This window comes from Nyctereutes procyonoides, unplaced genomic scaffold (genome assembly GCF_905146905.1).
Source record: "Nyctereutes procyonoides isolate TBG_1078 unplaced genomic scaffold, NYPRO_anot_genome, whole genome shotgun sequence".
NCBI lineage: Eukaryota > Metazoa > Chordata > Mammalia > Carnivora > Canidae > Nyctereutes > Nyctereutes procyonoides.
The window spans coordinates 44,096,755-44,121,986 of record NW_026575049.1 but is presented as its reverse complement, the minus strand read 5'-3'; the positions used below and the strand labels follow the sequence as shown (position 1 = coordinate 44,121,986).

The window sequence follows — 25,232 nt, the reverse complement described above, 5'->3', positions numbered from 1 at the left end:
CACAGATTGGAAAACTCAACACAGTAAACATGTCAATTCTCCTTAAATTGATCTACAGGCTTAATGTAATTCCTATCACAATCTCAGCAAGGTATTTATTTTATAAACACAGACAACCTTATTATAAAATTTATATGGAAAGGCACCGGCCTTAGAATAGTTTAAATAATCTTGGCAAAGAAGAAAATGGAAATAGTCATTCTGCCTGATATTAAGTCCTATAGGCACAGTAATCAAAACCATGTGGTTGGTATTGGTGAAGGAGACACATGTACTAATATAATAAAACAGAGAACCAAATAGGTCCAACTGATTTTTGACAAAAGTGCAAAAGTAATCCATTGGAAGAAAACAATTTTTTAAGAAGCAGAGCTAGAACAACTGGATATCCACAGGCCACCAAAAAAATAAATTTACTAAAAATTAACTGAAAATGCATCATGAACTTATTAAATGTAAAACATAAAACCATGAACATAAAATAAAATAAATAAATAAAATAATAAAATAAAATAAAATATCATGAAAATATTTTGGGAAAAAAATTGGTGAGATCTAGTATTAAACAAAGACTACTGAATTTAAAGCACAAAAAAGAAAAAGAAAAAAAAAAGAAAGCACAATTCATAAAGATAAAGATAGATAAACTAGATCTCAAGAAAATTAACTTTGTTCTGCAAAAGACCATGAGAAAACGATGAAAGATAAGCAACAGACTGACAAAAAATATCTGCAAACCACTTATCTGACAAAGGAGTAACATGTCGAATATATAAAGAACTCTCAAAACTCTAAAGTATATAAAACAATCCAACTAGAAAATGGGCAAAAGACATGTATAGACATTTCACTGAAGAGGACATACGGATGGCAAATAAACACAGCAAAAGATGTTCAGTATCATTAGACAGTGGGGAAATACAAAATAAAATCACAATGAGACACCACTACACATCTAGGAGAATATATAAATTAATTGAAAAGAAACAAAAACAAAAAAACAATTTGTCTTCATCAAATGCTGGTGAAGATGCAGAACAATTACAACACAAAAACCACAATGAGATATCAGAACACATACATTAAAATGTTTTAAAAAACGCTCAAAACAAGAATACAGAGAAACTGGGTCACTCACAAACTGCTAATGGGAATGTACAATAAAATAGTACAGTTATGAAGAAACAGTTTAGCAGTCTCTTAAAAAAAATTAAACAGGAAGGACACCTGGGTGGCTCAGCAGTTGAGCGTCTGCCTTCAGCTCAGGGCCTGATCCCAGGATCCGGGATCGAGTCCTGCATCCAGCTCCTTGTGGGGAGCCTGCTGCTTCTCCCTCTGCCTAGGGCTCTGCCTCTCTCTCTCTCTCTCTCATGAATAAATAAATAAAATCTTAAAAAAAAAAAAAAACTAAACAGGCAACTACCATATGCATGACCCAACAATAGCACACTTAGGTTCAAGCAAAACCTATACACAAATGTTCTGAGCCAAAATCGTATGTTTTGAAAATAACCCATATGTTCTTAAATAGGTAAAAGGTTAACAAATTGTGGAACACCGATACAATGGAATACAACTCAGGAATAAAAAGGAAAAAAACTACTGATATATACAACTTGGATGACTCTCCAGAATATTACACTGAACTTAAGCCAATCCTAAAATATTATATGCAGTTTATTCTATATATGTAACATTCTTGAAATGAAAAAAGTATAGAAGTGGAGACCAGGTTAGTAGTTAAAGGGATTAAAAAGGGGCTAAGAGCAAAAGGGAAGCAGGTGTGGCTATAAAAGTGTAGCATGAAGAATCTTTGTGGTGTGGAAACATTCTCTATCTTGACTGTTTCAAAGTCCATTTCCTGATTGGTATCTTACTATGGTTTATAAGATGTTAACAACAAGACAAACCAGGCAAATAGTTCATGGTATGTCTCAGTATTATTTCTTACTATGGCATATGAATTTACAATTATCTTAGGAAAAAAAGTTAAATTAAAAAACAGGATGGGGGGGCACCTGGATGGTTCAATAAGTTAAGCATCTGTCTTCAGCTCAGTTCATGACCCCCAGGTTCTGAGATTGAGCCCCATGTCGGACTCCCTGCTCCTTGTGAGGAGTCTGCTTATCCCTCACCCTCTGCTCCTACCCCGCTCATATGCTCTCTCTCTCTCTCTCTCAAATAAATTAAATCCTAAAACACACAAATAAACAAAAAACCAGGATGGGGAGCCTGGGTGGCCGAGTCAGTTAAGCATCCAACTCTTGATTTCAGCTCAGGTCATGATCGAGCCCCATGTCAAGCTCCACTCAGCAGAGAGCCTGCCTGAGATTTTCTCTCTGTCCACTTCCTAACATATGCACACACATGCTCTCTCTCAAATTAATAAATAAATCTTAAAACACACATACACGCACGCACACACACACACACACACACACACACACACACAAGGGGATGGAAGGCCAAGAGGTTAACCTTAGCAGGGAAAAGATCTTCTTTTGGGGGGAAAAAAATGGGTTGACAGACACACAATATCCAAAAGATGCAGAATCTTTTCTTAATCTCAAGTTCACTGCTACTTGGGTTGCAAAGGATGGGAGTCACCAAAGAGAAGTTCAGTTGGTAGAACTGGGAACTTTAAAGGAATCAAGAAAACTTGAAGTGTTAAAGTCTATGGGGAGCATGATTAAGAATCAACAATAATATAGCATTTCCACTAGTCTTACTGCATCTAAAGCACTAATTGACTACTGCTAATTCATTACACAGAGGTTGTCAATTCTTTTATCTACAAACTGACAGAATACTCATTAAAACTCAAAATTTTTCCAAAAAAAAAAAAAAACTGTATCATCAGAGTTTGCATGTCCCTATGAAATTCAACAAAATGGAACTTTACTTGTAGAATTATGATGTAATTCCTAAGAGCAAAAATTAGTATTATTATCCCTATCCTAAAGAAAAGGACAGGGAAAATAATGAAAAGGACAGGGTTAATAACGAAAAGGATGGGGATAAAATGGGTCTGAATAAAATGTGTCCACAGAGAAAATGTCTTATGGTCACACAAAAATTGGTGACAAAAGTAGAATTAGAATTTCAGATTCCCAATCATAGTAGTGATCGCTATTGTTTTTTTCCTCCCTCACACAAGGTTATCTCTCTTTCTTCTTATATGAATAAGTGCACCCCCATTAACTGGGGACTTCCATTACTGGCTAATATAACACACAATGTTTCCTTTCTTTCCTTTTTTTTTTTTTTAAACTCTTTTAATCTTTATAATGCATCTCAGGAAAGTCTGTGAAGCTTGAATATTCCAGGATACCTAAGTAGAAAAGTTGCATTTACCAACTTTCCCAAAGCTACACCAGCATTCATTTTGAGATAACATTCTTAGATGAAATTTGTCAATGATGCCTGAAAAAACTTAACCAGGAAAATGTATCTGTTAATTAAAACTTAACATTAATTCAACAAATATTTCCTGAGTAGTTAATGCCCAGTCACGGAAGAGACACCAAGGATACAACAGTAATGAAAATGAAAATGTATAGCTCTTCCTCTTATCTAGTACACAAGCAACTACAATAAGATCCAATAAATGCTAAGATACTAAAGAGCCATTAGCTCCACAGGAGCATTAGAAGTCACCTATACCTATATAGGAAGATAATCAGACAAGTGAGGGGAAGTGATGTAGAAAGAGACCTTAAAGATAAGCAAGTACAGCCAGCTGAGAAGCAGAGAGGGATAAATATAACAGAATGACACAAATACTTACAGCCATTCACTTAAAACAAAACAAAACAAAACAAAAACAAAAAAAAACCACTACAATGATTTCAAGAGGAAAGGAATTCTCAAGAGAATGAAAATTTTAGTAATAAAAGCTGAGAGCCAACAGACAAGTGATAACTGACTTCATAGATTAGAGAAAGGTAAAATCTAAGCTGGCTATGTGGAAACAAGAAGAGTCGGCTTGGTGCCAGTGAAAGCAAGAGAAACTCAGTGCCCAGAAAAAGCACTGGGCACCTTCAAAAGTGGCCATGTGAAAAGGTCATGAAACAAGGAATTTATGGCTGAAATGTCTAAGAGACAAATCAGAAATCCAGATCTCCACTCCGACTCACAAAGAAGACCATCCTGTCCCTTCCAGAGAATGGACTCAATGACAACAGGTATACAGGAGGGGAGAAGTGGATAGAGGGGATAAAAAATGAAGAGGAATATTAAAGGAAATTCTATTTTCTAAACTGTGAGGACTGTGCCACCATCTCTCCCCGTGACAACCAAAATGCTGGCAGCATTTACTTAGAGAAGGTAAGATTCTGGGAAACCTAACACACTCACCACCCTCTACCCCAATCAGCTCAAAAAGACCTATGGATAAGTTCACCAATGAAACGGCCCTAACAGATCCCACTATACTGAAGCTCACAGTGTACATGCCTCACACATGTGTGATGAGTTTCCAGTCAGATGATTATGAAAGACGACTACTGTTTTCCATTTTCAACCTCCTTTGGCTTTTTAAAACTATGGTAATTCAATAAAAATTAAAATGAAAAACACAATGACAGGTACAGGGGGTACAAAAAGGAAAAGTGAAAGATTTTAAGCAGAGGATTTTATCATTTTTATATAGAAGATAAATAAAAACAGAATTTAAAGCAAATCACTCTCAATCCTAATAACACTACATGCCAAAATAGGGTACCTAAAAAGTTAAAAGGACTCAACCTGTATATCCATTAACGTAAATGGCCACTCCACTAAAAATCGTAGATGAAGTTCCATCCTTCTGTATAGTAGCATCTGATCGAAATTGTTCTTCCAATTTCTGGACCTTGGCAGCCATATACCCACCCTAGAATTTAAAAAAAGGTAAACCAATCACAAAGGTTATATTTTCTTCAGCCCCTTTCCTTAAGGAAACTTACATTTAAACAAACAAATAAATAAATAAATAAACTGACCCTATTCTATGCTAGTGACCAAGATATGATGACAACATAAGGTATAATTATAAACATTAACCATAAGGCAAGGCAATAAAACAGGCAGGTCAAGGAAGACTTTCCCCTCTGTCAACTCAATTTTTTTTTCAGTTTTTAATTATTTTATCACATTCTTATAACAGTTACTTTAAAATCAGAGAAAGGTAGGTCAAAAATAATGTTTAACGCCATAAAATCTTGTTCTTATCTACAAAGCCCAGCAGAAGTTACACTGAAATTTAAACCAATTAAAAAGTTGACAAGTGATCAGTAAGAGTACTGGCTTCCACTATCTTCTGAATACAGGAAGCTTAAAATTAGTAACTTAAAGTAAAATTAAACCGTTCAACAAACCAGTACAGCCCTCCATACGTGTAGATACTAAAATAAATGATTCAGTGGCCAAATTCTGGAGCTAATCAATCTACTTGGAAAGCTTATTACTATGTCTCAGAATATAGAGGTTTTAGAACAACAGTCTCATATATAATAGTCCTTTTGTATCATACCTTTAGTCAAGGCCATCTTGCCATGTTTAAATATAAAGGTAAGGGGCACCTGGGTGGCTCAGTTGGTTAAGCACCCAACTCTTGCTTTCAGCTCAGGTCATGATCTCAGGGTTGTGAGATCAAACACACTGGGCTCCACACTAGGCATGGAGCCTGCTTAAGATCCTCTCCCTTTCCCTCTGCCCCTCTCCCCACTCTCTCAGGAAGGAAGGAAAGAAGAAAGGAAGGAAGGGAGGGGAGAGGGGAAGGGGGACGGGAAGGGGAGAGGAAGGGGGAGGAAAGAAAGAAAGAAAGAAAAAGCTAAATAATAGTTGAACAAAGGTAATTTATTTGACCAATCCCCTACCTACAATATATCTTATGTTTTCCTGTTTTTCAGTACTACTAGCAATGCTGCAATAAAATGATCAAAATTATTATCTGTGTACCAGAACATTTCCTTAAGATAAAATAAAGTTCAAGTGTTAAAAAGTTTAAACAAACTTTTAATACGTTGTGAAACCTCAGAGGAGTTGGTATCTAAAGTGATTTACACTTTTAGAAAATATAATATATAATCTACAAGAAGAATGAAAAATACCTAGACAATTAAATATAAGTATTTTTATTCTTTTAAAACACACCCATTTTTCCCAGCCATCATTTTCAGCTCGCCTCCTCCATCCACCTCGTCTCATGGTGGAGCTTCTGTATTAAGGGAAAAAAAACAAAACAAAACTGTAAATTTTATAATATAATGTCTAATTATTGACATTTTATTTCAAATCAAGAAAAATGAGAATTTAAAAGAAACTCAAATATTTCACAAATATTCAATTTGTGAAAGCTAAAACTTTTTCCAAAACATATATTCTCCTGCTTCATACATGAAAATGTTCCTAAAACACTCTAATAGATAAGTATCAGGTTTAAATTATAACTATTATAAATTTTATAGTAAAAACTTTTATGTATTCCTAAGCACCAAACCTAATATACATATGCATAAAGAATCACCAAATCAGACTAATGTGGCCATGCTTACTCATTAACATTAATTAGTATTAACAGAACCCAAGAAAACATTTTCCTTCAGGAATTGCCCTCTGAAACGGCTATTAAACTGCTTTTGCTATTACATACTAGACACTTAAGAATGCAGTCACATAATAGATGTAATTCATATATTATGCAAAAACTCTTAAAAGAAATCAATTAAAACAACACATCTAGGGGAAATAATGTAGAAAGATTATCACTTATAATAAACTATTAAGTCTGGCATTCTCCTTAAGGCTACACTTGACCCACTATCCTATTAAACCACCAAACTGACCAAATAATGGCTTATCTCAAGTGTCAGCTGGCTTAGTGGTTAGCAAGATATAAATTGTTCAGAAGTCAAAGCAGACACTTAATGACACTCCTTATAGAATTCTTCTAGCTATATGGCTACATCTTGAGACATGACTGCATTGCCCTTCACAAAATTAACATGCCCTCTATTTAGGTTATTTTTCTTCTACTAACAATGTAAAAGTTAGTACCAATTAATATGCTACTGGAGAAGCTCTGTTACTTTATCCAAGTCAAATCAGATTATAAGAATCTGTTACTGAGTGCACCTTAAAATACGACACTTTAGCCAAAAACAACAGCAGATATTTTCTTTCGAATATTTCTTTATTTGATATATTGCATGGTTTATAGTTTTCCCTTGCTGACATTCATATTAATTATGAATTTTTACTATCTACTCAAAGAGGCCTAAAAGTTATGTATAGAGAGTCTCTTAAAAATATAAGTCCAATAGAGAGAAAAGGCGCATGAGCAAGAGCTCTGCAAATAGGAGGCAAGGGGATTAACCCAGATTAGGGGTCGTGGATGCTTGTGGAGAGAAAGAGACGGTGTTGTTTTCAGTCTGACAAATGTAGGGGCATGGCTATACAATGTGTTCATTTGAGTCCCAGAACTACCATATTTGCTCTGCTAAATAGTTCTGTTTTTAAGAGACTCACTTTGTTTAGTCCCTCAAGACTTCTCTAAAAGGAGTCTGGGAAATATGTTAGCATAGAATAGTTCTTGATTCATATAAACTCAATCTAAACTTCTCTCCTTACAAGTAAAAAATTTGGGAGTTCTGGCCATTATATGTTAAGGATGCATACTCACAAAAATTAAAGGCAACAATTCACTGGCTAAATGAAGGTAAATTAAAGAATGAAATATATTTTAAAAGTTTAATTCAGTTGGCTAATCACTTATTTAAAAGTGTTATTCATTTAAGATCTACTGGGTAACTACTGCAAAAGGCCAATATGAAAAAAATCCTTAACAGTGGTTTAATGAGGGTAGAAAAGTATCAAACAAACTTGTAATAAATTTTTTTACAAAATAAATAAATTTTAAAGGTTCTTCCTCTATTCCAAAGTAATATAGCTATTCCAGACAAACGTTTAAGCTTTGAAAAGGAAAAGGAATGAGACACTGAAATTAGTAATTTCTTCATTTCCACTAACTTGACCAAGCACAGCAAACTCATATTGGTTCAGGATTCAAATAATAAGACCAAAAAAGGGGGGGAAAAAAACAAGAAACATATTTTATTTTATACATTCAAATTCTGCTTTTGAGAAATCCCATAACAAATAGTAAACTAGGTTATTTGGATCAACCTTCCTGCTGAGGAAGAGGAAATCTAGACAAAACATTATTTAAAAAAAAAAAAAAAAGGCATAGAAGGTGCAGAAAATAAAGAAAAATTACTGGGTCAAGATTTAGAAGATGAAAAAGAAAACCTGCCACCTCACCTGGCCTTCCCAGATCGGGACAACTTTTTCCTCTGAGGGCATGTGGCAATTATAAAAGTGTGGTTGAAAAGCTGGACCATGTTTTGGGGGAAAAAAACAAGGGAACAAAAATTGGAATTTAAGGATCCTCCAAGAATATAAATCTCCACACTTGGGAGTAGGATCCTAGGAGTAAGTAAACTGGAAGTACACCCAATTTTGCCAAAAAACATATCTTGCCTTGGATTATTTCAATCTCTGAAGGTAATTTAAGATGATCCTAAAGAACACAAATATATGGAAGTAACATGCTACTAAACAATGAATGACTCAACCAAGAAACCAAGAAGGAAATAAAAAAATACCTAAAGACAAATGAAAATGAAAACACAATGGCCCAAAATCTTTGGAAGGCACCAAAGCTGTTCTAAGAGGGAAGTTTATAGCAATACAGGCCTACCTCAAGAAGCAAGAAAAATCTCAAATGAAGAACCTAACCTTACACCTAAAGGATGTAGAAAAAAAAGAAAAAACAAAATCCTAAAGCACTAGAGAAAGAAGGAAATAATAACGATTATTTATTTAGAAATAAGCAAAACAGAAATTAAAAAAACAACAGAACAGATCAATGAAACCATGAGCTGGTTCTTTGAAACAAAAAAAAAAAAAAAATCAACAAAACTGATAAACTTTTAGCCAGACTCATTTAAAAAAAATTAAGAAAAAAGAGGATTCAAATCAATAAAATCAGAATGAAAGAGGAGAAATAACAACCACCACCACAGAACTATAAAAGATTATAAGAGAATATATTTTCCTTTTTAGATTTTATGAGAGTATACACATGCACAAGCGGGGGGAGGGGGGAGCAGAGGGAGATGCCAACTCCCCACTGAGCTGGAACTGGATGCAGGGCTCAATCCCAGGACCCTGGGATCATGACCTGAGCTGAAGGCAGCCACTTAACCAACTGAGCCACCAAGGTACCCCAGATTATAAAAGACTATGAAAAATTATATACCAACAAATTGGACAATCTAGAAGAAATAAATTCCTAGAAAGAATAATTTCCCAAAACTCAATCAGGAAGAAATAGAAAATCTGAACAAACCAATTAATAGCAATGAAACTGAATCAGTAATCAAAAAACTCCCAACAAACCAAAGTCCAGGAACAGATGGCCTCACAGGTGAATTTTAGAACACATTTAAATTAGAGATGACACCTATTCTTCTCAAACTATCCCAAAAACATGAAGAGGAAAGAAAGCTTTCAAACTCATTCTATGAGGCCAGCATTACCTGGATATCAAAACTCAGATAAAGACACTACTAAAAAAAGGGAACTACAGGCCATTATCTGATGAACATTAATTTAAAAATCCTCAAAAAAATATTAGCAAACTAAATCCAACAATATACTAAAAAAAATCATTCATTATGATCAAGTGGGATGCAGGTATGCAAGGTGGTTCAATATTCACATCAACAAAAAAAAAGGGAAAAATCCTATGATCATTTCAATAGATGGAGAAAATGCATTTGACAAAGTACAACAGCCACTCATGACAAAAAACCCTCAACAAAATAGGTTTAGAGAGAACATAACAAAGTCATATACAAAAACCCACAGGTAACACCATATTTAATGGTGAAAAAAAAACTTAGTGCTTTTTTCCTAAGATCAGGAACAAGACAAGGATGTCCATTCTCACAACTTTTATTTAATAGTACTGGAAGTTCTAGCCACAACAATTAGATAACAGAAAGAATAAAAGGCATCCAAATTGGTAAAGAAGAAAACTTTCATTATTTACAGATGACATGATACTATATGCAGAAAACCCTAGAGACTCCACCAAAAAACTACTGAAACTGATAAATGAATTTGTTAAGGTTGCAGGGTAGAAAATCAATATTCAGGAATCTGCTGCATTTCTATACACTAATAATAACAGAACAGAAAGATATTAATAAAACAATCCCATTTATAATTACACCAAATAAATAACTAAATAACCTAGGAATAAACTTAACCAAGGATGGGAAAAGCCTGTACTCTGAAAACTTTAAAACAGGGATGAAAGAAACTGAAGATGAAAACAAATGGAAAGATATTCCTCGCTTATGGATGGTAGAACCAATATTGTTAAAGCAATACTACCTGAAGCAATATACAGACTTGATACAATCTCTATTAAAATACCAACAGCGTATTTCACAGAATTAGAACAAATAACCCTAAAATCTGTATGGAACCACAAAAGATCCCAAAGAGCCAAAGCAATCTTGAAAAAACAAAACAAAACAAAACTGGAGGTATCACAATTTCAGGTTTCAAGATACACTACAAAGCTGTAGTAATCAAAACAGTACGGTACTGGCCCAAAAACAGACACAAACATCAATGGAACAGAAGAGAGCCCAGAAATAAGCCCAGCATTATATGGTTAATTAATTTTTGGCAAAGAAAGCAAGAATACACAATGGGAAAAAGACAATCTCTTTAACAAATAGTGTTGGGAAAAATAGACAGCTACATGCAAAAGAATGGAACTAGGTCAGTTTCTTAAACCATGTAACAAAAATAAACTGGATTAAGGAACTAAATGTGAGACCTGAAACCATAAAAATCCTAGAAGAGAGCATCAGCTCTGGCAAGATTTTTCTAGATATGTCTCCTGAGGCAAGAAAAAGTAAAGCAAAAATAAACTACTGAGACTACATCAAAATAAAAGGCTTCTGCAGAGCAAAGGAAACAATCAACAAAACAAATGACAACCTACTGAGTGGGAGAATATATCTGCAAATGACATATCCCATAAAGAGCTAGTATCCAAAATATATAAAGAACTTATAAAACTCAGTACCAAAAAAACAAATAATCCAATTAAAAATGGCCAGAAGACACAGACATTCTCCAAAGACATACAGATGGCCAAGAGACACATGAAAAGTTGCCTAACACCACTTGTCATCAGGGAAATGCAAATGAAAACTACAATGAGCTATCACTTCACACCTGCCAGAATGGCTAAAATCAAAAACACAAGAAACAAGTGTTGGTGAGGATATAGAGAAAAAGGAATCCTCTTGCACTGTTGGTGGGAATGCAAGCAGGTAGAGCTACTGTGGAAAACAGTATACAGGTCCTCAAAAAACTAAATGATTTTTTAAATAAATTAATTATTTCTAATAAGTAAATTATATGATCCAATAATTTCACTCCTGGGTATATACCCAAAGATATGAAAACACTAATTTGAAAAGATGTTTATTGTAGCATTATTTACAATAGCCAAATTATGGAAACAGCCTAAGTATTCACTGATAAATGAATGGATAAAGAGGTGGTGTGTGTGGGTGTGTACACACTACAATGGAATATTATTCAGCCATTACAAAAATAAAATTTTGCCATTTGCAACAACCTGGGTGCATCTAGAGAGTATAATGCTAAGTGAAATAAGCCAGTTAGAAAAAGAGAAATACCATATGATTTCACTCATAAGTGGAATATAAGGAACAAAACAGAGACAAGCCAAAAAACAGACTGAGAACAAACTGATAGATACTAGAAAGGTGATGAGAGGGGGGATGGATGAAATAGGTGAAGGGGATAAAAGAGTACAGTAACGATGAGCATTGAGTGATGTACAGAATTGCTGAATCACTATATTGTACATCTGAAACTAACACTGTATGTGAACTATACTAGAATTATAATGGAAAAAGAAAATCAAAAAGATGATCCCAGACTCCTCAGTGCTCCAAAGCATCTGGCTGAAGCAATGTATACCTTCTATGGAAGATGACAACATCCCAACTTTCCCATGTTTCTGAAAATCATTTTGAAAATATAAAGTCTGGCATACAAATATAACAAGCACACAAAGTAGTAAGATCACAAGAGTGAGAACCAACAGAAACAAAACAGACCTACACAGACTCCAGATACTGATTTTAACCCAGATTAAAAATTAAACTATGCTTACTATGTTCAATGAAATAAATAAGTAGCTGTCATGGGTGTGGAAGGCAGAGAATCCATTCAAAATATTCAAAGGAAAAAAAACCCAAAATATTCAAAGGAGCACCAATTAAACAACAGCTGTCTTTTCAGCAGAAACAATAGTGTCAAAAGACAGGAGTGCTGAAAGAAAAGAATTACTTAGAATTCTATACCCAGAGAAAAGCTGTCAAGAAAGATGAAATAAAAGTATTTTGGGCAAATAAAAACAGAAGCTAATGCCACAAGCACATTTGCAAAAGAAATCTGAAAATACATCCCTCAGGTAGAAGAAAAATTATCTTGGAAGGTCAAAATTACAGGAAAAAATGCAGCAAGGAAAACAATAAATATCTGGATTAACCATTGTTAAATACTGACTGAATAAAAGTACAGTAATGACAGTCAATTTGATTTTTTTTGGTACCATAATATAAAGCACAAGTCAATCAAAAGATTATAAATAAAAGAGTAAGGATATGAGGAACCATTTCTAATCCAGGCTCTGCCACTAACTGGTTTCGTTGATCTCTGGGACATTTCCATCTCTCTGAGTTTCAATTATTATATTGTCTGGGTCTTTTACCATAAGAGGTTTGGGTAGTTGACTACTAGATTTCTGTCAACCTAAATAAAGAGGAAAACTGAGGAAAGCTATTACCAGAAATTGAATTTATTTGACAAAAGCAGAGGAATTCTAATTTGGGAAATGTATGCTCTACCAAGCTATAGGCAAGTTTGGGATAAGACAAGTTGAGGATTTGGGATGGACTGTATTTATGGGCAAGGACTGCCAAGGGGGGAAGCTCAGCTAGAGTCCAAGCAGTAAGTTCAAAGGCATGAGGATGAGGAGAAATTCTTGGCAGCTCTTCACTGGTAAAGAGAGAAAACTCCATCTTCTGTACATCAGGCACGTACAGGAAATCAGTCCCTGAGTTTTTAAGTTTATTCCTCTGAGGGCATATGCTTAAGATTCTTCATTTCATATCCTCTGGCTCCATTTTAGATTAAAATTATTTCACAATTCCTTTTGTATTCTATGCAAGACACACTAAAGAACTATTTTCAGAAATCAAATATAAAAAAATACTATATCCATATACTTTAGCAACAAATTTTAGAATCTGATTATGTAACAGTTGTGATGCTCTATGTTTATTTATGCACATCTCCTTTACTTACTCCAGAAAAGACTTAAGGTAATTTGTCCTATCAAATTCATTTAAATAATCTACGTATAGGGATCCCTGGGTGGCGCAGCGGTTTGGCGCCTGCCTTTGGCCCGGGGCGCGATCCTGGAGACCCAGGATCGAATCCCACGTCGGGCTCCCAGTGCATGGAGCCTGCTTCTCCCTCTGCCTGTGTCTCTGCCTCTCTCTCTCTCTCTCTGTGTATGTCTCTCATGAATAAATAAATAAAATCTTTAAAAAAAAAAAAATCTACGTATAGACTAAGATGGCCTATGACAGTGGATTGGGATAAAAACCTAACTACAGGGCAGCCCCAGTGACACAGCGGTTTAGCACTACCTGCAGCCCAAGGGTGGGATCCTGGAGACCCGGGATTGAGTCCCACGTCAGGCTTCCTGCATGGAGCCTGTTTCTCCCTCCCTCCCTCCTCCCTCCTCTCTCTCTCTCTCTCTGAATAAATAAATAAATCTTAAAAAAAAAAAAAACACCTAACTGCAAATCTGGCATATGCTGAATATTAGGAGTGGCAATTTATCACTGTCACTCTTGTATGACATCAGTTGTGTAACTCTCTTCTGTCAAACAATAGATGCTAGATAGTTCAGCAGACTATAGATTACTTCTCATAGCATACATAATTATAGCATCTAAGAAATAATTCAGATAATGTGTATAAGGGACATCACATTAGACTACCCATAGATCAAAGCTAATGGAATATTACTGTGTATAAAGCACCATATTATCATAGGCAATACTGAGATAAATAAAATTATAGACATTTTTGTTTGAGTTCAAATATTTTACAATCTAAAAAGAAATGAGCACCAATTAAGGAAATACTAACTAGCTCTACAAATGAACTGAAGGGAAAGATTTTAGGCAAGAAGGGTAGGGAGGAAAAAAAAAACTCTGGACGCAAAGAAAACTACATAACCCACATCTATGATGCTGGCAAAGAGCAGTAACAGACCAATCTGGCATGCAGCAAAGCTACCTGACAACCTAAACTGTAAGGTCAATAAAAGAGAAACCCAGATGACAGGAAGCAAGTAATAAGTAGGCTTATCACACTTCTGTTCATATGTACACAGCATCAAAGATTATTCATACTTCACTTACTTCAGTTAGACCCACACTCTTTTCCCTTCTCATACTTGAAACATTATAGAATAAAAATAGGAAGAACATACTATATATATAAAAGTCATTAATCTTGCATATGATAGAAAGTCAATAAATTCTTGCTGAATAAAGAAAATGAATGCATATGAAAGAAATAAAGGAAGGTAGCAAGAGTAATGTCTCAGTATGGTGTACTCCAGTGTATCTGTATTTGAAACTGTACCTTGTATATTTAATCTTACCTATTTTTTTAATTTCTCTATTTTCTTTTTTACATCCAATGTGGGCCTCAAACTCACAACCCTGGGCAGCCCTGGTGGCTCAGCGGTTTAGTGCCACCTTCTGCCCAGGGCGTGATCCTGGAGTCCCGGGATTGAGTCTCATGTTAGGCTCCTTGCATGGAGCCTGCTTCTCCCTCTGCCTCTCTCTTTGCGTCTCTCATGAATAAATAAATAAAATCTTAAAAAAAATAAAATAAAAAATAAAAAACACCTCACAACCCCAAGATCAAGAAGGACATGCTCTCCTGGCTGAGCCAGCAGGGTGCCCCTATTTCTCTTATTTTAAAACACCTTTCCAAAGATTGACACATTCTGTGCTGTTTAATAAACAGAAGTAAGATACACTTCCTCCTCCCAAAATGGTACACAGACAAGATTAGTCAATGATACATGTTTTTGATGCTATCAAGAACCACACAACAGGTGGGATTAAGTATAAATCATTTAGGGGGTTCTGAAGACTACAGTGCTTCCTTTGTAGTGTGAAATCAGGAAACAGCTAACATAAAAACCTATTATTCTTACAAAGTGGTAAGTCAAGGTTTATGTTTCTGCAACCCAGTAAGGAGCTTCAAAAAAGAGGCTCCCAAGCCATATTCAAGACAAGAGTTCTTCACTCTAGATGACTGGTTTACTTTTTCAAATCGGACTTACCATAGAAGGGAAAAGAGCAGTTAAGTCAGGATACCAAAGCTTGATAGAAATAATCATCAAAAATAACTCACGCAGTTCTCATCTTCTCTGTTCTAAGCAACCTCTGAGTTACGTGTCCTCTTGACTAACTCTGCTAACCCTTTATCAACAAGCCATCCAATTATCAGACTTGTAAATAAAAACTGTCTTCTTGATAAAATTTTTGCAGACTGGATTCCCAGTCTAGTCCCACAGTGCTTGATGACCTTGAGGAAAGTGATAAATGTTTCTGAAACTGTAATAAACAACCTAGAATAACCTATGGACATCTTATGCAGCATCGACAGAAGTCAACTGCTAAGGTTTTAAAAAACTAGTTAAAAAACAGATAAAAAATGACTCACATATGCAAAAGTACCTTTATCCCTAGCATTTAGGTTACACCTTCAATAAACATTAGCTGTTATTATACTAATCTACCCCACCAAGTCAGAGTGAAAATCAAATGAGACCACACGTGTGGTAACCCTTTGAAGATTATAAAGCACACACAACATTATTTTAAATGCATTATCCATGGTGTACAACATAATGGAAAGAGTAATAGATTTACTGACACAAGATCTGGGCTTTAATCAGTTTTACCATTGCCTAGCTCTATGACTTGGGATGAATCCAAGAGCACTGAGCTTCATATCTCTTCACCTACAAAGCAAAGTCTGACTGACTAGTGCTCAGTAGAATCCCTATGGAACCATGAACTCAATATATAGGATGAATGTGGCACAGAGGAAACAGAATTTGGGTAAAGAGCAAGCAGGTAAGAGTCCACTCTATAAATCCACTTCAATTTTAACAACCTGCTCTGTAAAGTTTTAAATGATCTGAGGTCTGAGTAAGAAAAAGCTCAAATGGGGGACACCTGGGTAGCTCAGCAGTTAAGCATCTGCCTTCGGCTCAGGGCAAGATCCCGGAGCATCTGCCTTCGGCTCAGGGCATGATCCCGGAGTCCCAGGATTGAGTCCCATATCGGGCTCCCTGCATGGAGCCTGCTTCTCCCTCTGCCTATGTCTCTGCCCCTCTCTCTCTCTCATATAAATAAATAAAATCTAAAAAAAAAAAAAAAAAAAAAAGAAAAAGAAAAAGCTCAATGGAAAAAGACCAAAACCAAAATGAATGAACTAAAAACTTGGCTGTGTTCTGTGTTCCCATACATGACTACAAAAGGTGCTGAAAATGGAATAGTTCCACCCCTTAAAAGACTCACCTATTAACCAGTCCTCAAGTAATGAAATTATTAAGACCAACAAAATGAGAAGCTGTCAGTGCAGTCATGCCCAGCCCCCAGTGTCAACAAAGAATAACAGCTAACCAGCTGAGCCTGAACAGGACAGCAGCTGTATTTATGAGCCCAGGGACCCTAAATTCCTTGCAATGCTAAAGTCTGCCTGACTCTTTCATTCTCTTAACAGGGATATTCAAAACCCTATGAAGAGTCTTATGAAGGATCTGCTTATTTAAAAGTGTATCAAAATTACTTATTCATACTTTTCCCCTAACTTTATTTCATCTTTTGCTGGAGCACAGTTATCAGTTCCCTCTGGACTTCCAATGTGCTGCTTCTTAAAAGCAGCTACTCAAATCCTACTAAAAAACAAAACAAAACCCACAAAACTTCTGTCTGCTTTATTATGATTAATGGTGGCTTTTAATACCTACCCACAGACTGATGTTAATCACCAGGAGGAATAATTTTCACGCAAAAGTGGTATTCCATCTATTTCCTGAAGAATTATTAATATAGGGTTCTAAACAGTTTATACACCAGCAAAACTCCCACTACATACCCAGAAACTGCCCAAATACATATTCATTGGTGTTAATCTGTTAGTTACAGATCTGTAACTCAAAAATATATAGGCTAGGGGTGCCTGGATGGTTCAGTCAGTTAAGTCTGCCTATGGCTCAGGTCATCATCTCAGGGCCCTGGAATTGAGCTCTGTGTTGGGCTTCCCTGCTCAGTGGGGAGTCTGTTTCTCCCTCTCCCTCTGCCCCTCCTCCCTGATCATTCTCTCTCACTCAAATAAATAAATTATTTAAAATAAAATAAAAAAACAAAACAAAATATACTTTCTTTGAATGGCTTTTATGCAGTTTTATTAGTCTAGTTGTGTACATGTACGGGTTTATCTTATCTTCATTTAATAGTTAAGAAACAGCTGCAGAATGAATTGGAATATACAAATGAATATGCAATGGATGAATGAATGTGCATATATTATAGTATACTAATTCATGCATATGACACAAATGCAAAGAAAGCAGCCTGTGGCCACCCAGATCATCACTAGGCAAGTCTGAAGTAAAGTAAGTTTACCTTTGGTTCTCTACTATATTGATAGTCAACATCTTTCTTTTCTTCTTCAAGGTCTCTTTCTTTACCTTAGCTTGTCAATTCTCCGCTAACATTTAAGGACCTAGTTATTAATAACTGGTTTATGGTATGATACACCCCAGAGACATGTATTTAAGAAGACTTCCCCATGACATTGACTGGAGAAAAGCAGTCTTTTTGCCAAAGGAAATGGGAAATAAATACAATCTTAAAAAAAAAAAAAAAAGCAGAAAATAAGTGTTGGCAAGGATGTGGAGAAATTGGAACCCTTGTACACTGTTGGTAAGAATGTAAAATGATGTAGCTATTACAGAAAACAGTATGGTGGTTCCTCAAAAAATTAAAAATAGAATTCCCTAGGATCCAGCAATTACACTTCTGAGTATATACCCCAAACAACTGAAAGCACAGTCTCAAAGAGATATTTGTACACCCATGTTCACAGTATTATTCACAATAGGCAAAAGGTAGGAGTGAGAAGATATTTGCAAATGAGGTATCTGATAAAGTGTTAGTATCCAAAATCTACAAAGAATGTTTCAAACTTAACACCCAGAAACAAATAATCCAGTTAAAAAATGGGCAGAAAACATGAATAGACTTTTTTCCAAAGAAGACGTACAGAAGACTAACAGACACATGAAAAGATGCTCAACATCACTCACCATCAAGGAAATACAAATCAAAACAACAGTGAGATACCATCTCACACCTGTCAGAGCAGCTAAAATTAACAACAGAGCAAACAACAGATGTTGGTGAGGATGAGGAGAAAAGGGAACTCACTTATACTGTTGGTGGGAGTGCAAGCTGGTACACCTACTCTGGAAAACAATATGTAGGTTCCTGAAAAAGTTAAAAATAGAACTACACTATGACCCAGCAACTGCCCTACTGGATATTTAAACAAAAGAGAGAAAAAAATACAGATTTGAAGGGGCACATGCACCCCAATGTTTACAGCAACATTATCAACAATACCCAAACTAAAGATCCCAAATGTCCATTGACTTATGAATGGATAAAGATACACACATACACACACACAGGAATACTTACTACTCAGCCATCAAAAAGAATGAAATCCTGCCATTTGCAACACTGTGGGGTAGAACTAGAGTATATTACGCTAAGTGAAATAGGTCAAAGACAAATACCGTATGATTTCACTCCTGGAATTTAAGAAACAAAACATGAACATATGGGAAGAAAAAAAAAAAAGGAGAGACGTAAACCATAAGAGACTCTTAACTATAGAGAAAAAAACTGAGGGTTGATGGAGGGAGGTGGGTAAATGAGTGATAAGTATTAAGGAGGGCACTTGTGATGAGCACTGGGTGTTATATGTAAGTGATGAATCACTAAACTCTACCCCTGTAACCAATATTATTACACTATATGTTAAGTAACTAGAATTCAAATAAAAATTTGAAACCAAAAAAAAAAAAAAAGGCAACTTAGGTGTCCACTGATGGATAAATGGATAAAGAAAATGTGACATATACATACAATGGAATATAATTCAGCCTTAAAAAGGAAGAAAATTCTGACAAACACTGCAACATGGATGAACCTTGAAGACACTATGCCAGTCATAAAAAGAGAAACACTGCTATGATTCCATTTTTATGAGGTACCTAAAGTAGACAGAAAGTAAAACAAGAGTTGCCAGGGGCTTTGAGGGGAATGGGAATGGAGAGCTACAGTTTAATGGGTAGAGTTTTAGCTATTGAATGAAAAGCATTCTGGAGATAGATGGTAGTGACAGTTATATAACACAGTGTGAATGTACTAATGCCACTGACAGTCCACCTAAAGATGGTTAAAAATGGGGTGCCTGGGTGGCTCAGTCGGTTAAGTGTCTGCCTCCGGCTCAGATCATGATCTTGGGGAACCTGGGATGGATCCCATCTCAGCAGGGAGACGCATCTCCCTCTCCCTCTGCCCCTTCCCCTTTACTTGTGCTCTACCTCAAATAAACCTTTAAAAAAAATTTTTTTTTTAGGATTTATTTGACCGAGGAAACTAGAGAGCACAAGTGAGAACAGAAGAGGGCATGGGAGAAGCAGGCTCCCCGCTGAGCAGGGAGCCTGATGTGGGGCTCGATCGCAGCACCCTGGGATCTTGACCCGAGCCAAAGGCAGACACCCAATGACTGAGCCACCCGGGCGCCCCTAAAAAGATTTTTTTAATGGTTAAAATGGTAACTTTTATATGTGACTTTCCCTCAATTAAAAATTTAAAAATAAAATTTTAAAAATAAGCAAAGAAAAAAAGGACTTCTGACCCTAGAAACATTCCATAGGCAGCTGGGATCACAGAGACCGGCAAGCCACAGAGAAGAGGGTAACTGTAATGTTCATTTGGAGTACAACACTGGGAAAGAGGCTATTCCTCCAAGAACCTATATAGCAATATGTAGGATTTTTTTTTTCTTGGAGAAGACAGTGGGAAGCCATTTGCAGAACTAATTTATGAGGATCAAGTACTGCCCATAGAAGTGACTAAGTAAACGAAGTGCTAGCACATAGTCACTAACATGATTGGACAATGACTGCTCCAACATGCTCTTATTTGTCCTTACATGGTAAAGGCTTTAAAATCAGATAAACAATTTTTTATGTAATATTTAAATAGAAAAATACAGCTGTTCTGAGGTTTTAGGTTGATTCAACCATAGAAACCATCATGATCTATATAGTTCCCACACTGCTGAAATTACAAGGGCACGGAGATTCTTGAATTTCATAACCCAGAGAAGTAGAATCATCTAGACATATCCACACACTAGTCAGGCTTTAACTTTGAAGACTCTCATCAATCTATTAAAAACAAAAATCAGACACCTAGGTGATGGACATTAGGCCCTTGTAACTTTTTTTTTTAAGATTTTATTTATTCATGAGAGACAGAGAGAGAGTATTTATTTATTCATGAGAGACAGAGAGAGGGAGAGAGAGAGGCAGAGACACACAGGCAGAGGGAGAAGCAGGCTCCATGTAGGGAGCCTGATGTGGGACTTGATCCTGGGACTCCAGGATCACACCTTGGGCCAAAGGCAGGCGCTAAACCGCTGAGCCACTCAGGCATCCCCAGGCCCTTGTAACTATTACCAAGAAGCACAACAAGCAGCTCTAGACTTTACCATGTATTTGCTTTTAGAGATTCAAAACCAAACTGACAGTTTACATCCTAAGAATACTGTATGTATTTAAAATATCTTCGAAAAATATATAAAATTTCTAAAGATTTCAACCAAGTATTCTTCCTAACCTAACAGGACTCGTAAAGTTTTTAACCTGGTTCCCTCACCTTCAGTATACTGAGACATTTTCCTATGACCAACTGTTTCTGCTGCAATGAAAGAATCCCTGAACTATAGGAGATAACTTCTTGATCAACACCAAATACACACAGAAATCAGAGAACTTTAAACCACCAAATAAAAGTGGCTATAACATACACAGCACTGTCTAAACAACAGCTGATAGACTTGGGTACATAAACCTTTCTAGAAGTGAGTCTGATCTTTCCAACTTTTCTTGAGAAATTTTCTATTATCCACCGATTCATGATTTATCATACAAAGATACACTGCTTTGTCATATTGCCAGTATTTGGTCTTGATAGGGGTACTTTTTTAAAGTTTGCTTCACTCTATTTATAAAAGAACTGCATGTTTACTGCAGAAAATGGAGAAAATACAAGAGAGAAAAAAATGAAAGAGAAAATTACCATATTTCCACCATCTTTTAAAAATTTCACCTTTTGGGACGGCTGGGTGGCTCAGTCAGTTGAACATCTGCCTTTGGCTCAGGTCATGATCTCAGAGTCCACTTCTCCTTCTGCCCACCCCCCTACCGTAGGCTCACTTCTGCTCACTCACTCTCTTTCAAATAAATAAAATCTTTAAAAAAATTCACCTTTTGACTGACAGTTTATATTTCCTTCAAGTATGAAATTTTTAACATTTAAGTTCTTTAAATTTAAACATACTAGTAGTATTTTAAACTTCTCTAGTACTTTTATTTTTTCAAAGAGGTCTTTACATTTACTATTTATATTCACAAATATCTGTGGAGTATGTAGGCCAAATACTAGTTATTTTGTACCTGGCTGCCTGCTAGAGTAGAAAGACTAAAGGCTTTCAATAAGGCTGCATTGCTGGTTTGTGGTACAAAATTGCACTTAACTTATAACAGTCCCCAATCTTCAGTGGAAAAACTAACAATATTACCAACATAATAAACTTCTGAAAAGAATATTCATCTTGAATTGAACCAGTCTCATACAATTTAACAAAACAGATGCTTTGAATCTAGCATCTGTGTGCGTCAGATACAGTAGTTCACAGACATGCATGGACAAAGGAAGAAAATAGGTCCTACAGATAAGGTTCCATCTAGACTCCAAATGTAAGAAGTCCATACTCATAAGAAGTTGAGATCCAAATACAGTATCAACTTTGTTAAATGGGTTCTCTGAACTTAAGCAAATCACACAGTTAGATTCAGTTCTTTTTGTGGATAGAGTTGAACCTGACAAAACCCAGTCTCTTTCAGTTTTTAAAATGTAGATAATTCTATATATCTATTCACTTAAGAATAAAAAGCTTTTAGAATGAAAGCATATATACTATGTAATGCTGTCTATGCTTCTGGAAAACAAGATGTGCCTATCTGCAGAAGAAGCTATCTAGTAAAAAATTAACCTTACTCAAAAAGAGGACTAGCCATTGCCCTTGGTTTCTGGAAGGTGATCTCTAAGCCCCTGGAATGTCCTGCTTCATAAATGTCTTTCTTTACCTAGGGACTATGAGCCACTGCAAACAGTCAAACAATGTGATTTATGGTGGAAGTTTTGGGTCATGCATCATCAACCTCCTGAAAGACTAGAGACTAAAGGTCAGGCACATAGGTAGCCAACCATAACCACATGACCAAACTCCAATAAAAACTCTGGACAATAAGGCTTGGGTAAGCTTCCCTGGTTGGCAATACTTTGTGTGTACTGTCACTCGCTGCCAGAAGTTAGTGCTGTCCCAGACTCCAGTGAGAGAGGACAAGTGGAAGTTCCACCTGTGCCTTATGTGCCTTTTCCCTTGGCTGGTTTTAATCTATGCCTTTCACTGAATTAATCATAATCATGAGCACAACAGCTTTCAAGAGTTCTGAGTCCTTCTAATGAATTATTGAACCTGGGCACCTGGGTGGCTCAGTGGTTGAGCATCTGCCTTTGGCTCAGGTTGTGATCCTGGGATGAAGTCCCACATCGGGCTCTGCATGGAGGCTGCTTCTCCCTCTGCCTATGTCTCTGCCTCTCTGTGACTCTCATGAATAAATAAATAATTTAAAATAAAAAAAAAAAGAATTATTGAACCTGAGTACCTGAGTGAGGGTGGTCTTGAGGATCCCCAAACTTGCACTTGGTACCAGATACGAGAGTGGTCTTGGTACTCTCAAACTCTGGAGTGGGAGAATGACAACTGTCCTCCAGTATTCATTCTCCTTTTCTTTCTTTTAGTAATAAAACATTTCTCCCCCTCCCTACCCCCAGTGGGAAACAGAGTTACCAACTAGAGACTACACTTCCTAAGCTCCTTTAAAATCAGGAGCAACCATGTGACTAAGTTCTGGATAGTGAGATATCAACAGAATAATACTGTTAAAAAAAAAAAATCTGTGCCATCTTCTTAAAGGAAGGGATTTATTTCTCTTTCTGGTATGTAGCTATGAGGTAACTTGGCTTCAACCTGAAAATTAGAACAATACCACTGGGGATGGCTAAGCAAACAGAAGGAACCCAAGACCATGAATAACCTTAAAAATAAAATGCAGTCCCTCATCCACTGTTGACTGCCTACCTACTACTACATGAAAAAGAAAAATTAGGGATCCCTGGGTGGCGCAGCAGTTTAGCGCCTGCCTTTGGCCCAGGGCGCGATCCTGGAGACCCGGGATCGAATCCCATGTCGGGCTCCCGGTGCATGGAGCCTGCTTCTCCCTCTGCCTGTGTCTCTGCCTCTCTCGCTCTCTCGCTCTCTATATGACTATCATGAATAAATAAATAAAAAAAAAAAGAAAAATTACATTATTGTTTGCATCATTGTGTTTGTAAGTTTCTGTTATAGCAGGTTACCTTGTACTCTAATGAAAAGAAGTACATTTCAGCATTTTAATATTATGTCAGTATTTAATATAATATAGTGACATTAACACAATGTCAGTATTTAAATAAACTACAGAGAAAAATGAGATGTGTAAGAAAAATATTTGGATATATTATAAATGAAAACATGTAACAAATATTTGTAATGTCCCAGTCTGAGGCTGATCTTATTAAAAGAAAAGTTTTTATCCCAAATGATTCAATACAACAAAAAATTTTCTCTCATCTTCTTTGTTGTAACAACAAAAATAAAAAATATGATTGATTTCATAAAATCAGTCATCTGAATACAAGTTGAAAGAGGCATTCTAAAAGAATTACTAAAATTTTCTTCTGTGTAATTACAGACTTCCATAGAAGGGAAAAAAAATGAAGACCGCTATTTTAATAAAGTACAAAGAACCGCCTTCTCTGATTCTCCAGGGTACAGCGAAATCAACTAATTTCTAAACACCTTCCCTCAATTTTCCTGACTTTCTGAAAAAACTCCAAACCATGAGGCCCAATTGCTTATTAAACATCTCTACGAGGGGCACCTGGGTGGCTCAGTCAGTTAAGCATCTGCCTTCAGCTCATGTCATGATGCCAGAGTCCTAGGATTAAGCCCCACATCTGACTCCTTGCTCAGCAGGGACTCCGGTTTCTCCCTCTCCCTCTGCCTGCTGCCCCCCCCCCCCCGCCCCGCTAGTGCTTGCTCTGGGTGTCAAATAAGTACATTAAAAAAAAAAAAAAAGAAATCTCCACCAGGATGTCCCACATGCATCTCAAAGTAAGCATGGCCAAAAGCAGGCTCAAGCTACAAAGTAAAGAAAACTAAGGTATGTTCTTCTGCAGAAGACATGATTCAAAATTGAGTCTAGAAGAAGGAATAAAAAGCCAGTGATCTTCACTAAGAAGTGGTATAGGAACGACTGGGTGGCTCACTGGTTGAGCATCTGCCTTTGGCTCAGGGCTTTATCCCAGATTCTTGGGATTGAGTCCCATGTCAGGCTCCTTGCATGGAGCCTGCTTCTCCCTCTGCCTGTGTCTCTGCCTCTTTCCGTGTCTCTTGTGAATAAATAAATAAAATCTTAAAAAAAAAAAAAAAGAAGAAGAAGTGGTATATTCTCACAGGAAAGCCAAATAATTATCCATAGGAAAGTTCAAGGCTGC

General features: G+C 36.3%; 1 protein-coding gene across 1 annotated transcript in view; it reads right to left on the bottom strand.

Annotated features, from left to right (window-relative positions):
* The window catches only part of REV1 (REV1 DNA directed polymerase), a 95,042-nt gene that overhangs the window by 59,587 nt on the left and 10,223 nt on the right, over window positions 1-25,232 (bottom strand). Inside the window, 2 exon segments of the mRNA XM_055327939.1 lie at window positions 4,747-4,873; window positions 6,136-6,199. Of these exon segments, the coding sequence (XP_055183914.1) occupies window positions 4,747-4,873; window positions 6,136-6,189 (181 nt within the window). The 5' untranslated portion in view covers window positions 6,190-6,199.